Source organism: Anas acuta, chromosome 16 (genome assembly GCF_963932015.1).
Source record: "Anas acuta chromosome 16, bAnaAcu1.1, whole genome shotgun sequence".
Classification (NCBI taxonomy): Eukaryota; Metazoa; Chordata; class Aves; order Anseriformes; family Anatidae; genus Anas; species Anas acuta.
This window is the reverse complement of record NC_088994.1, coordinates 16,641,636-16,654,665: the sequence shown is the minus strand read 5'-3', so window position 1 is coordinate 16,654,665 and position 13,030 is coordinate 16,641,636. Positions and strand designations below refer to the sequence as shown.

The 13,030-nt window shown below is 66.7% G+C and overlaps 1 protein-coding gene across 2 annotated transcripts in view; it reads right to left on the bottom strand.

Moving 5' to 3' along the window:
• Positions 1-13,030, bottom strand: part of SLC12A5 (solute carrier family 12 member 5) — a 29,717-nt gene that overhangs the window by 4,456 nt on the left and 12,231 nt on the right. For both annotated transcript variants that reach the window (XM_068700095.1, XM_068700096.1), the window contains exons 3-26: positions 12,572-12,703; positions 12,121-12,267; positions 11,641-11,695; positions 10,646-10,776; positions 10,229-10,470; positions 9,947-10,158; positions 8,331-8,498; positions 7,402-7,500; positions 7,153-7,210; positions 6,185-6,359; positions 5,131-5,249; positions 4,686-4,784; positions 4,487-4,606; positions 4,148-4,252; positions 3,895-4,063; positions 2,900-3,095; positions 2,406-2,575; positions 2,186-2,317; positions 1,803-1,910; positions 1,535-1,657; positions 1,263-1,450; positions 996-1,010; positions 562-695; positions 7-115 (exon numbers count right to left, since the gene is read on the bottom strand). In XM_068700095.1, the coding sequence (XP_068556196.1) occupies positions 24-115; positions 562-695; positions 996-1,010; positions 1,263-1,450; positions 1,535-1,657; positions 1,803-1,910; positions 2,186-2,317; positions 2,406-2,575; positions 2,900-3,095; positions 3,895-4,063; positions 4,148-4,252; positions 4,487-4,606; positions 4,686-4,784; positions 5,131-5,249; positions 6,185-6,359; positions 7,153-7,210; positions 7,402-7,500; positions 8,331-8,498; positions 9,947-10,158; positions 10,229-10,470; positions 10,646-10,776; positions 11,641-11,695; positions 12,121-12,267; positions 12,572-12,703 (3,189 nt within the window). In that variant the 3' untranslated portion in view covers positions 7-23. The remainder of the gene's footprint in view (positions 1-6; positions 116-561; positions 696-995; positions 1,011-1,262; positions 1,451-1,534; positions 1,658-1,802; positions 1,911-2,185; positions 2,318-2,405; positions 2,576-2,899; positions 3,096-3,894; positions 4,064-4,147; positions 4,253-4,486; positions 4,607-4,685; positions 4,785-5,130; positions 5,250-6,184; positions 6,360-7,152; positions 7,211-7,401; positions 7,501-8,330; positions 8,499-9,946; positions 10,159-10,228; positions 10,471-10,645; positions 10,777-11,640; positions 11,696-12,120; positions 12,268-12,571; positions 12,704-13,030) is intronic.

Genomic DNA, 13,030 nt, shown 5'->3' with positions numbered 1-13,030 from the left:
ACAAACCTCTCTCGCGCGGTATTTCAGGAGTAGATGGTGATGACTTCCCGGCCCCCACCACGCACCAGAAGCACTCGGTCCAGGTGCTCCGTCAGCACCTCCAGAAACTCCATGTCTGCGTGGCTGTCAAGGAGGAATGCCAAGGGGGAGCACGGGGACAGCCCTGCACCCGGGGAGCCCAGCCCACGGCACCTACACCCTGGAGCTGCTGGGATCCTGCATGAGCCAGGGCTGGGGCCAGAGCGCACGCCTGCGCTGGCTTCATGCGGCTGGGACCACGCCTGAGCCCCTGGCAGCAGGCAGCCACCCCGCGATGAGCCGGCACATCACGTGCGGTGCAACACTGGGGGCCTGCCGCCCCCCATGGCCACAGCGCACCCGCCAGGCACGCAGGCTGCTGCCATCGACACGGTCGGGCTCAGGCAGAGGCAGAAGCCGTGGGAGCGCCCGGGCTCAAGCACCAGAGCAGTGCAAGAGCCCCGGCCCCACCGGGGTCCCAGTCCCGGCCCCCACCCTGCAGAGAGGCGCTGTGCCCCGGCCCTGGGGCAGCAGGAAGGATACAGTTTTCATCCCCTTTCCGGTTGCGGGGCGGCCCTGGCATGTTCAGCAGGACCAGCTTGGCGTCCTGGGACTTTTTCACGATCACTTCGTTGAGCTTCACAGCTGTGTGCATCCTCCTCACGTTGGACTGGTTCCTGGGGAGACGGCACACGTGGGCACAGGGCCAGGCACGGCAGCCACATGCAGGGCCCCAAGGGGCCCGGGGCAGGCAGGGGGGGCAGGACCAGGCTGCGGCACGAGCTGCAGGCACAGCAAGCCCTGCCTGGCACGGCCACTGGTGGTGCCAAGCCCACACCGGTGGCTGTGAGCTGTGGGGCTGCGCTCGGTGTGCCTGCACTGCCTGCTCAGGCTCACGGAGCTGCCCTTGTGCACAGGGCCCACAAGCAGCTGCCGGTTCCCCCACCCTGACCCCCCAAAAAACCCCACATACTTACAGGTTCTCCCACTCCCTGCCAGGATCACGATGGGGTTGGGAAAAGAGAGAAAGGAAGAGAAAATGAGTGTCAGGCACGCACCCCAGTGTCCCCCAGCACCCCGTCCTCCTGATGCTCTTGTGTGGGGACCCCGACTCCCCCCTCCCGCCCACCCCTCTGCACATGGGGGCTCGGAGCAAGGATGGAGCCAGCGCAGCCAGCCCCTGGTGCACCCATGGGCCTGGTCAAAGTGCACAGGGGACGGGGCAGCGGCATGTGGGGCCGTACGGCTTCATATTGAAGAAGTCCTTGATGCCCTCAGGGCTGACGGGGCTCTTGCTCTTGTTCTTCTCAGCCACGGTCTTCTCCTTGGTCCAGGTGAGATGCACCTTCTCAGGGGCTGTCTCCGCCTCATCGGCAGGGGACTGGGAGCTGCTGGAGAAGGTGGTGGCGTTTTTGTCGTGGATGAGCTGGACCTGCAGCAGAACAGAGGGAATGGTGGGCAAGGGGCAGGGGCCAGTGCTGGCGGCCAGGCCAGGACCCCTCGCACGGCGCCTCACCTCCTCCTCCGGCTTCTCCTCTCCGTCGCCCACCTGCTCCTCGGGGACACTCAGACGCAGGCGTGTGTTGGCTGGGTTCTTGCGCCGGATGGAGCCGCGAGACTCGTCCGTGATGCTCTGGATCTGTGCGGGACAGGGGTCAGTGGGGGGAGCAGGGCAGAAGAGGGCTCGAGAGGAGGCCCCAGCCCGGAGCTCCCGCAGGACCGAGGGGAGCTCGGGCACAGCCACCACGGAGCCAGCTCCCAGCCGGGCTGTCCTGCGGCCTCACCTCCCGCTCCCGCTCGTTCTTGGTGAGGTGCATTTGCTTGAGGATCTGGGAGCGCTGCTCCATCACCAGCGTCTTCTCGTAGGTGTAGGCAGAGATGTCGCTCTCATGCTGTGGGATGGGGAAGCAGGAGAACCTGTGGGGCTTGGCCAGCAGCACCCCCTGCTCCCCACCCTGGCCCTGCGTGGTCCCATGGGCCTGCGAGTCCCTGTGGTGCTGCCGGGCTGCACATCTGGACGAGTCTGTGCCATCTGCCCAGCTCTGCACATGACCACAATGCTGTGTGCCCCTGTGCCCCTGTGCCCCTGTGCCCCCAGTTCCGTGGTGCCGCACGTCCCCGTGGCGCAGCACCCTGGGCCACGGCACCCCCCCAGCCCAGCACTCACCATCTCCACCACCTCCACCTCCGCGGTGATGCGCAGGTGGTACAGGAATGTCGTCAGGTCCTTCTTCATCTGGATGCTGTTGTCATCCATCTGTGCCACCGTGAAGATACGCATCTTGCACTTGCGCCAGACCTGTGGGGAAGGACGGGCGGGATGGAGGTGTGGGCACGGCACGGTGGGGACGGCCCCAGACCCCCACCTATCCGCAGGGCAGAGCTACCTTGTGGTGCCGCAGGAGGAAGGGCAGCAGCATGAGCATCCCCCCGTCATGGACAATCCACCAGACGTCGATGTGGCCCTCTGAGAAGCGCTCCTGGTTGCCCGGGAACATGGCAACGTTCTTGGCCACCAGCAGGGCCAGGTGCCCGGCCGTGGTCTCTCGCACCAGCTCTGGGAGGGAGGGAAGGGAAGGGAAGGGAAGGGAAGGGAAGGGAAGGGAAGGGAAGGGAAGGGAAGGGAAGGGAAGGGAAGGGAAGGGAAGGGAAGGGAAGGGAAGGGAAGGGAAGGGAAGGGAAGGGAAGGGAAGGGAAGGGAAGGGAAGGGAAGGGAAGGGAAGGGAAGGGAAGGGAAGGGAAGGGAAGGGAAGGGAAGGGAAGGGAAGGGAAGGGAAGGGAAAAGCACCACGTCAGCTGAGACTGCTCACAGCTGCACCCCAGCGATGGCCGGGACAGGGCCCGGAGGCCGGGGCAGCCCGGCGGCCCCGCGCAGCCCTACCGATGAAGTTCCTCCAGGTCTGGTGGTCCTCCTTCTGGCGCCAGCTGCGGGGCCAGCCCACCAGCACCGTGTTGTGCTGCAGCCCGCCCAGCCCGCTGGACTGGATGAGGTGCGACATGCCGTCCCGCAGGTTGGAGGAGATCACCACCTGGCAGAAGCCCTTCACCTTCTCCGCTTCCATCAGGCGGCGGATGGACTGGCGGCGGGAGAGACGGCGTCAGGGACCGCGGGGGCCCAGCACTGAGACAGCACCCGGGGCTGCCCTTGGGCCGGGGGGGTGCAGGGGGAGGGAGCTGGAGGGGAGCGAGCTGTGGGGTGCAGGCTGTGGGGTACAGGCTGTAGGGAGGGGGCTGTGGGGTGCGGTGCCCCACAGCAGGACGGTTTGGGGCTGGGACAGAGGAGGCTCGTCTGCAAGCAGAGCTGGCGCGTGGCTCTGCGCCGTGCCGAGCTGAGGGTGTCCCCGTGCCAGGGCTCTGACGGGCGGCAGAGCAGCAATTAGAGTTATTTACTCAGAGAAATTATAACATGTCTGCATGGGAGAGAAACTGTTTGCTTCTGAGGGCTTAATCTCATTAATGTGCCGCCTGGCTGGTGCGGAGGTGCGGGGGGAGGAGGGGCTCTCGCTCTGGCGGTGAGAGGCTCCCTTCCTGCACAGCCGATGCTGCGGCCACGAGGGCCGTGAACAGGGCTGGGGCTGTGGGGACACAGCTGGGGGGCTGCTCAGCACAGCAGCAAGCAGCCCCCGCTGGTGCTGTGCCCAGCCCTGCAGTGACAGCCTGGAGCCAGGATCAGCACCTGGCTGCTGCCAGGTGTCCCGGGGAGCGGGGCAGGCATCCTACAGGTGCCATTGCCCCTCTGTGCCAGTGCTTTCCCAGTGCAGCCCCATAGCAGGGCGGAAATGCCGGGTGCTCTGCAGGGACCCTGGGGCCATGGCACGGAGCTGGCACCAGCCCCAGCGCAGGCGTCGGCGCAGGGAGGGACTGGCGAGCTCTCACCTCCTCGGCTCTCTGCGCCTGCGGGTGGTTGTCCAGGAAGGTCCCTTCCAGCACAGAGGCCACAATGGTGAGGCCCTTGCCTGCTTTGAGCTGTGAAGTGAAGGACAGGAGCTGTGGGTGCACCACGTTCTGCTCCTGATCCACACGGACCAGAACCAGCAGCTGGGGCCTGGAAGGAAGGTCCTGCAGTCAGCGCCTGCGGCCGCCCTGCCCGGCGCCGCGCCGCCGCCACCCCTCCACCCCGCGGCCTCACCTCCAGTTCTTGGTGTGGGGGGGCCCTTCCTCCAGCCGCAGCAGGGCGTAGCGGGCAGCACTCAGCGACAGCCCCCGGATCCCGTCACCCCACTCCTTCTCCGCCCTGCAGCACAGGGCAGCGCCTCAGGGGATGCTCGTGGCTCCGGCCACCAGCACCTGCACTGGGCAGTGCCAGGAGCCCGCAAGCAACGGAGCAAGGCGAGAGCCCCTCAGCACCCGGAGCATCCCGGGGGGAGCGGGTGGGTCGTGGGCAGCTGAGGACCCCTGGGTGCTGCAGGACCCTGCTGTGGGGCCGGTGGCGCTGGCCAGGATCTGCCAGCCCCTGAGCCACCCTTACCCGCGGTACTCGATGTATTTGTAAATGAGGCCGGCGATCAGCATGGCGACCAGCGCGTAGTACCAGGAGCAGATGAACATCAGCGCCAGGCACAGGCTCATGCCCAGGAAAGAGAGGGTCCTGCAGAGGGCACCGCGCTGTCAGAGCCCCGCAGCGTGGGGCTGGGGCCGGCCGTGTGCCCGCCGCCCACCCGGCTCACCAGTGGTAGTAGCGGAAGCGTGGCCGCCAGTTGGGTGTCCGCAGCAGCGTCTGCACCGCGCAGGCCAGGTTAACGAACATGTAGCACATGAGGAAAAACCTGCGGGAGAGAAAGAGGCTGAGCCTGGCACACCGGGAGGCTGGGCTGGACCCGGGGCGCAGCCAGGCTCTGCTGCACGCCCCGACACCGCGGAGCTGGAGCCAGCCGGGGCCCTGCCCATGGGCACGGGGAGATGCTTCACCCCGGCTGCACTGGGACGCATGGGGCCCCACACCCAGAGCCAATGTGGTGCACCCCCAGAGCGGCCTCTTTCGGGGTTAAGGGGCTGTGGGAGGCCGTGTGCTTGCCCCAGCCCTCCCCAAGTGCGGAGACCCGCAGGGGCATGGAGCACGAGGCCCGGCCGCCCCCTTGCTGAAGGTGTGTGCGCACAGAGCATGCTGCCTACATGGACAGGATAGGAGCCACCTCGTCCAGGGAAGCGATCAGGATCCCGATCTCACAGATGCAGGCGGTGAGCAGCAGAGCCCATGTGGGCTCCCCGTTGGCTTTGCCATGGCCGAAGACCTGGGAGTGGGGCAGGAGAGCAGAGCGTTAGGGGCTCGGCAGAGGCGGCACCGTGCAGCCCGTGGGCGCAGCACACAGCCCGGCCCCAGCACAGGTGGTGGAGGCTGAGCTCCAGCTTGGGAAGGGGCCCGGGGTCACTGTGCCATGGATGTACCGGTGCCATGCACCCCCTGGCCGAGCTGCTCTTGGGGCAGTGACGGAGCTGGGGAGCAGGGGCCAGCAGTGCAGGGTGCCCCCACACACCATCCAGAGGCTCCTCGGCACAGCCCCACAGGGCCAGACCCCCCCCCATGTACCGGAGGCTCCACAAACTGGTGCAGGTCCCACAGGGAAGTGGAGACAGGGCCAGCAGCATGGGCACAGTCCTGTTCCCGAGAGCCACTGGGCCTGCCTGCCCCCAGGGGCTGCAGAGCAGCCCCAGCCCCCGGGACCCTCGCCAGGCGCCAGGCAGCCGCATCTCCTGCAGCTGCGGGGGCGCGGGGAGAGGGGGCAGCGGCTGAGGGGAGGGTCTGGGGGGCGCGGGGGCTGCGGACGCATGTCTGGGCGCATTAGAGGGCGCAGGCTGCAGTCCTTGTGAGAAAGCTCAGAACATGGCTGGCAGGGTGGAGGAGCACAGTTAAAATTAGCCTGCTCTTCCCTGGGGGGAGCTGTCGGTTTGGATTTGGAGAGATGAGGTTGTGAAAACGCGTCTTCAGAGAGCAGATAAAATATTAAGCGGCACAGCAGCAGGGGGGAGGGGGATCCTGACCTTTCCCAGCACACTCCTCCCACCGACATGTCGCGTCCAAACCCATCACGGCTGCCACAGCACCGGTGCCCATGGGATGCGGGCAGGCTGCTGGGCACCATCGGTGCCCCGGGAGTGCCGCTGGGGGGACCCGCAGCCACAGTGGGTGCTGCAGACCAGCAGCTGCACGGGGTTTGGGGACGCTTACCCTGAGGAACGGCACGATCCCATCCCTGGAGATGGCTTGCAGGAGGCGCGGGGCTCCGGTGAGGCTCTGCAGCCCAGCCCCACACGTGGAGAAGAAGGAGCCGATGACAATGACCCATGGGGACGGCCACGCCAGGGTGCCGACCACCAGGTTCCCGTTGACAGCTTCACCAAACCTGCAGGGACCAGCACCACTCACAGCCCCGTCCCCTGGCCGAGCCCCAGCCACCCTTGCCCTGAGAGTGTTGGGGTGGTGCAGGGCCAGCTCCCGCGGCCAGCTGGCCACCATGGGACACCGCAGGGGAGGGGAGGGACAGAGGGGACAGGACAGGACAGGACAGGACAGGTCGGGATGGGATGGGATGGGATGGGATGATGAGATGGGAGGGGATGGGACAGGAGTGGAGAAGGGCCCTGCCCTGGCTGCTGCCTCTCGGGCAGTGCGGGCTCAGGTGGCTGGGGTCCATCCCAGCTCCTCTCCGGTGGCTGGGGGGACAGGGGGATGTGGGACGGGGGCTTCCCATCCCCTCTGCCAGCAGGAGGCCAACTAAGGCTGCGTGCAGCTCGGATCCAGTTTGTGTTGGTGCTGGCGACCCAGAAGTGTCACCCACGGCACGCAGCCAGCTGGGCTGCCCTACATACAGGCACTGCCTGTTGACAAACAAGGGAGCTGCACGCAGCCCGGGGCAGGAGGGACCGGCAGGTGAGCAGCAAACCACGGGGGCAGAGGCACAGGAGCCCCCAGAGCCTCTTACAAGGTTTGCACCCCCAAGAGCCTGCCCCAACAGCACACAGCCTCAGCACCCTCCCTTTGCATACGCTGTCCCCGCCAGACCCACAGTGCCACCGTGCCTGTCCCAGTCGTCCCAGTTGTGGCTCCCTGACAAGTCCCCGTGCAGCTGTCCCTGTCCCCAGCCTGTCCCTCCCAGCTCACCCCACGCCTGCCCCACACGGCCCGGGGACACTCACTTGTCGCGCAGGACGACCCCCTCGATGCACGCCCCAAAGAGCACGACGGAGCTGATGTCTGCGGGGCAGTCAAGGAGAGCCTGGGAGGTGCAGAGCCCCCCACACCCACCCTGCCTGTCCCCGGCCCCGCACAGCACAACGGGCAGTGGCACCCAGCTACCTTGCCAGACCCCAGCCCAGAGCAGCCTCTGCCTTGCAGCCACAGCCTGCGGGGCCTCACCCACGGCGCTGCCGAGCCCTGAAGGATACAGACCGCAGAGGTGGTGGCGATGGCCAGGATGGTGCCTGTGGGGATGGACTTCTGCGCGTCCCGCAGGTCCCCGGAGCGGTTGGAGCCAGCCATGATGCCTGGGGACAGGGGAAGGTGCCGGGGTGGGAGCTGCACCGCCGCGCGGCCAGGCCAGCAGCACAGCAGGACGCCCGCTGGGCCGTGTGCCAGGGCATGGAGCAGGCACGGGGCTGCCCCGCAGCAGGCTCCCCACGTCCCACCAGCACCTTCCCACCTGACCTGCGGTCTGAGGCCACTGAAGGATCAGGCACAAAACCCATTTATGTGACTTGTCTCGTTAGCCCTTAATTAGCTCAAGCAGGGGAGTTAGTGGCAGTGGCTGCAGGGAAAGGGTCCTGCCACGGCTGGGCCAAGGCCGGTGCCATCGGGTCCGGCACGGCCCCACGGACGCGCCCCCACAGCCAGGCTGCTGCTGCAGCACGTGGCGCAGGATCCCGCAGCGGGGATGCAGCTACCTGTGGCTCAGCCTGCATTATTGATGTGACACAAATCCATGAAAAATCACACCGTGCCAGCAAGCGAGCGCCAGGCGGGAGTGCTCCAGGGGCCGTGCGTGGAGCGGTGTCACAGGGCCACCAGGTGCCAGGACCCCCAGCACTGCTGGGCCCTTCCTGCAAGTGCAGCACCAGGACAGCCTGCGGGGCGTCCCGCCGGGCTCTGCAGCAGGACTGGGGCAGGGGAGGGCTCCTCCTCCCCCGGGAGCTATAAATACCGGCGCCAGGGTACGTCAGCACGGCGGAGCGAGGCACCCGGCTCCGGAGCTGCGTGGGAGGACGGGCTGTGATCCACCCCCGCGCCGGCACGGGGGCCGCGGCAGCGGGCGGCGCACGTGGGGCTCTGCAGGAGCGGGCACGGCGGCACGTGCGAGCGGGGAGCCGGCGGCACCCACCTGTGACCGAGGGGAAGTAGATGCCCACCAGCAGGGTGAAGTAGGAGGTCATGTCGCTGAAGACGTAGGGCTGGTCCATGTCCACTGGCGTGTCGGGGGGGCTCACGGAGGGCAGCCCCCGCTTCTCCACGATCACACCCTTGGTCAGGTAGGAGCTCCAGAGGTTCTCTGTGAGGAGGCACAACCGGCACAGCCAGCGTGAGGACATGGCTGGGGAGCTGCCCGTGCACGTGGCTGAGTCCCTGAGCCCCACGCCCAGAAGGGACAGAGCACGGGGGTGCCCAGCACCACGTCCCCTGCCCAGCCTCGCCAAGCACAGCCGCAGCCAGGGCAGCTGGTGTCCGGCCGGTGGGGGATGGCTCGTGCCCAGCCTCACATGGACTTCAGCAACACCGGGGCCACGGGGACACTGCCGGCAGCACAAACGGGCGCCCGGAGCAGGTATGTCCTGCTGCTGGCAGTGTCCCTGCAAGATACTGGAGCAGCTGACATGGGATTCCAGTAGCAAATAATTAAGAGGGTAATATAATTAATGCTGATCAACATAGGTTTAAGGAAAGTGGATCGTGTCAAAGTAACTTGATAGTGTTTTTGATGGGATTATGAGTGTGGGGCTGATGTAACAGGCTTAGTGTCCCCGCGTGTGCTGCCTTGGCCACAGATCGCAGCGAGAAACTGGAGCAGCAGAAAGCAGCCAGCGCTGTGGGCACGGCTGGGCAGGGGCTGGCAGCATCGCGCTGGGGCTGCCCCGTGGGGTCTGTGCAGGTCTGCGAGGACCAGCCCGAAGCACCTGGCACTGCACATCCCTCCCCAGGAGCGAGATGTCCCCTGACCACCCCCCCCATTACAGACGGGTCTAGCAGCCCCCACTGTGCACAGCCCTTGCCGGCTGCCACCACAGCCCATGTCCTCACACAAAAGGCACATTTCTCCCTGCAAGGAGGGACCCAGAGCCCGGGGCACAGCCTGTCCCCGCACCTCCCAATTCAGTTACAGCAGCAGAGGCCACCAGCAGCCTCCTGAATGCTCAGCAAATACACTGCGCCACGGCCCCCCAGGGCTGCAGCTCTGACAGCCCAGCACCCTGACCGTGGCGAGGAGCATCGTCCTCCAGCACCCAGCTGAGGAGCGTGAGCACCTGGGAAATGCACCAGCAGCTCCACAAAAACAGGTCAAAAGTGGCTCCTCCCAGCGCATTCACGAGGTTTTTCTGTGCCCTGGCCGCCCTCCAGGCCCGGCTGCAGAGCAGCTCCTGCTCCCCAGCGCGTGTGCTCCAGCAGCAGCAGCGCAGTACCCCCAAGGGGCAATCACTCCTCACTAAACCTCGGGTCAGTATCAGGCCTTCCAAAGGCGAAGAGAAAACAAAGGGAGGATTTATTCATCCCCAGCCTTTCAGTGTCATTCAGAACTGTCGGGTTCCCACTGGCTGCTCAGAGCACCTGGCTTGGTCCTGTGGTGCAGCCGTTCCCACTGCTGGCATGGCCGCGCCTCACGGCAAGAGCATCCCCCTGGCAGGGCTCACCTGCACTGCCCCACACCTCCTAGACCGGGACCGGCTTTCTGCTCCATGCCCGAGGGGCAGCTGCCCACGCACCCGCTGCCCGCTGTGCACTCACCCTGGATGAGGCCGCTGGCAGCACCGGGGATGCCCTCAATCTCGGTCACATTGTTCATGGTGAAATACTCATCGCAGGTGGCGTTGAGAAAGCGGGAGGTGCAGAAGAGCTCCCAGAGCTTGGAGCCCACCGTCTCGTTGCCCTCCACCACCACCTTGGTGCAGAGGTCGAATCCGTGGCGCGAGAGGGTCCTGTTCCCCAGCAGGCAGATCCTGGGGGCGTTGGGTGCTCAGCAGGGGGCCGCCAGCCCGGCCCCGCCGCCCCGCAGGACGCCATACTCACGGGAAGCTCGGTGGGTCGAAGGCTGACTTGATGACACCGGCATAGATGGCAAGGATGGAGAGGATGACGCAGCCCAGGAAGACCAGGGCAAACTTGTTGACGTACTTGACACCCACGAACACCACGGTGGCCATGCAGGTCAGGACGCAGGTGCCGTAGACGCGCATGTTGTTGAGCATTGCCGCCGCCTCCCCGCTGGCATCCTCGGCCTTGAAGATGGCCATGGGTGGGAAGATGTAGGCCTGAAGGAAAGAACGGCATCACTGCCAGGGGAAGGAGCCTCGAAGGGCTCCTGGGGAGCACCCCTGGCCCCCCACGTGGACACACTGCCCAGCAGCACGGGCAGGCAAGGGCAGAGCCACGCTGCCAGGGTGCGAACCCTCAGCACCGTGTGGGGGGAAGGACGGTGGCACTCACCAGAAGGATTTCAATGGTCCCTAGGATGTACATTGCGCCGGCAAAGGTGGTGCCCAGGTAGAAGCAGAGCCCCACGGCCCCACCAAACTCAGGTCCCAGGGAGCGAGAGATCATGTAATAGGAGCCGCCCGCTGCCGGAGAGAGCGAAGGTTGGCCCCAGCCAGACCCTGATGCGCAGTCCCAGCTCAGCCAGGGTCCCAGAGGGCAGGAAGGGGCCTGGGAACCCCCAGGACACCGTTCCAGCAGGGAGCAGCTCAGCTGTCCTGAGCCCTGGCACAGCCAGACCGCCAGAGCCGTTCTTGGCAGCCCGGCAGCTGGGTGTGACAGCCATGGGGACACCTGTCCCCTGAGAAGCCACACAGGCGCTGGAGCCCCAGGGACACGGGCCATGCCCTGCTCCATCCTCCCAGAGGAGCCCTTACAGCTGGGCAGCAGGGATCGATGGCCCCGCCGCGGCAGCAGGATGATAAATAGCTTTAATTACACCCTGCCAGCACCGTGCTGAGCCCCGTGGAGCAGCAGGGCTTGTGCAGCTCGCCTGCTCCTGGCTCTGTGGGGCCGAGCAGACGTGCAGGGAAGCAGCCCCGAGCACCGCCTCTCCTGGACGAGGGCTCCCCACACCCCGGCACCCCGGCACCCATCCTCCTCCCGCTGCTCGCCCGGGCTCTGCTGGGGAAGCGGCTCCCCCGCGGCCGCTGCAGTCTGGCAGAGGAGGAGCCGTGTCTGACGGCTCCCGCTGCCATCTGCACCTCGCAGCTCTGGGGACGGGGTGGAGGCTCCAGCTCCACACTCCCCCCCCGGGGAACCCACATGGGGCTGGTGGCAGAGGGTCGGGGCCACCAGTGACAGCTGCCGCCCAGTGAGGGTGTGCGGCATGGGGAAGCCCCAGAGCTCGGCTGGGCACATCTGGGGCTGGGGGACCCAGCAGACGCCCACCCCACGAGGGAGCCGGAACCCCTTGCCGTGGGTACGCGCAGACAGGGCCTTTGCTCTACCTGGCACCACGCCGTTGGTGGCAATCGCACTCATGGAAATGGCTGTCAGCATCGTCTGCAGGAGGAAACACAGCGTCAGCACCGGGCACAGCTCCCTCCTCGCTCGGGCAGCGGGGGGGGAAGCGGAACAGGAGAGCAGGGCCCCGGAGCAGGCTGTGGGCAGAGATGACGGGGGCTTTGCTGGCAGGGCGGCTGGCTGCAACAGGGCATGCAGGGCCCCGGGCAGTGGGCACTGCTGCCACATCCCACCCACGCTGCAGGTGCAATCTGGGTCATGATTCCAACACCGTTCCGCTTCCGATTCCGCTGGGAAGCCGGGCGGCTTCTCCTTGCTAAGTGGGGCAGGAGCACCGGCTGCACAAGCACTGTTGCTCCTTGCTGCATCCTGGGGAGCCCGGCTGCCGGGGGGCACAGACACCCCCAGCCCAACGGGAGTGCCTGGGATGAGACCGAGGGGCAGGAGCCGCGGGGAGCACTCACGCAGGAGCAGCAGAGGAAGACCATGCAGAAGGACTCCATGATGCCGGCGATCCCCACCACCCAGGTGAGGCGCAGGAACAGGATGACCCCAAAGATGTTCTGGAGGCAGGGCAGGTAGACGCCCATGAAGGTGCCCATCCGTGGAGCCTGTGGAGGAAGCAGGGAGCGGTCAGGGCTCAGCGGGCAGCACCCATGCATGCACACTGCTGCAGGCAAGAGGAGCACAGGACAACGTGGCTGTGAGCATCTGTGCGCCGCATGGCTGGGCAAGAGCCACCGAGGGAGCAAGGGAGCCTACTCCTGCAAAGCCCTTTATGGGGACTGGAGTGATGGGGGACGCTGGGGTGGCAGCGCCTGCAGGGGACAAGGGACCCGGCATCCCAGGGGTGGGCTGCAGCCCAGGACTGCAGAGGCCAGGAGAAAGGGGCAGCGACAGCCCCGTGCACCTCACCTGAACCGGCTTCTTCTTGCCCCCGTCATTGTTCTCGGCCTCCTCGTGCTCCCGGCTGCCCTGCGGCAGGTTGGTGTAGTTGGCCAGCCCGCTCAGCAGGGACGAGACCATGGGGCTGGTGTCCATCTCCTCCTGCAGAGAGCAGCATCCTGAGAGGTGATGGCAGACCCGGGGCCCCACAGCACCCAGAGCCCTGCAGTGCTCTGCACACCCGGTGCACCCCAGCAGTGGAGCTGCGATCCCCGTGGCACCCAGCCCCCCCCCCCGGCAGCGGGTCACACGCTGCCCTGGGGCACGGTGCTGGTCCCATCAGGCCAGCCATGCCGTGGGCAAGGTGTCTCCTGAGGGCTGGGCTGCATCACCCCCGCCCCAGGACTCGGGGGCGCTGCCTGCCCTGCTGCAGGGGGACCCTTCCCAGGTGCTCTGTGGCATCACGGTGCCCCACAGCCCCCTCCCCAG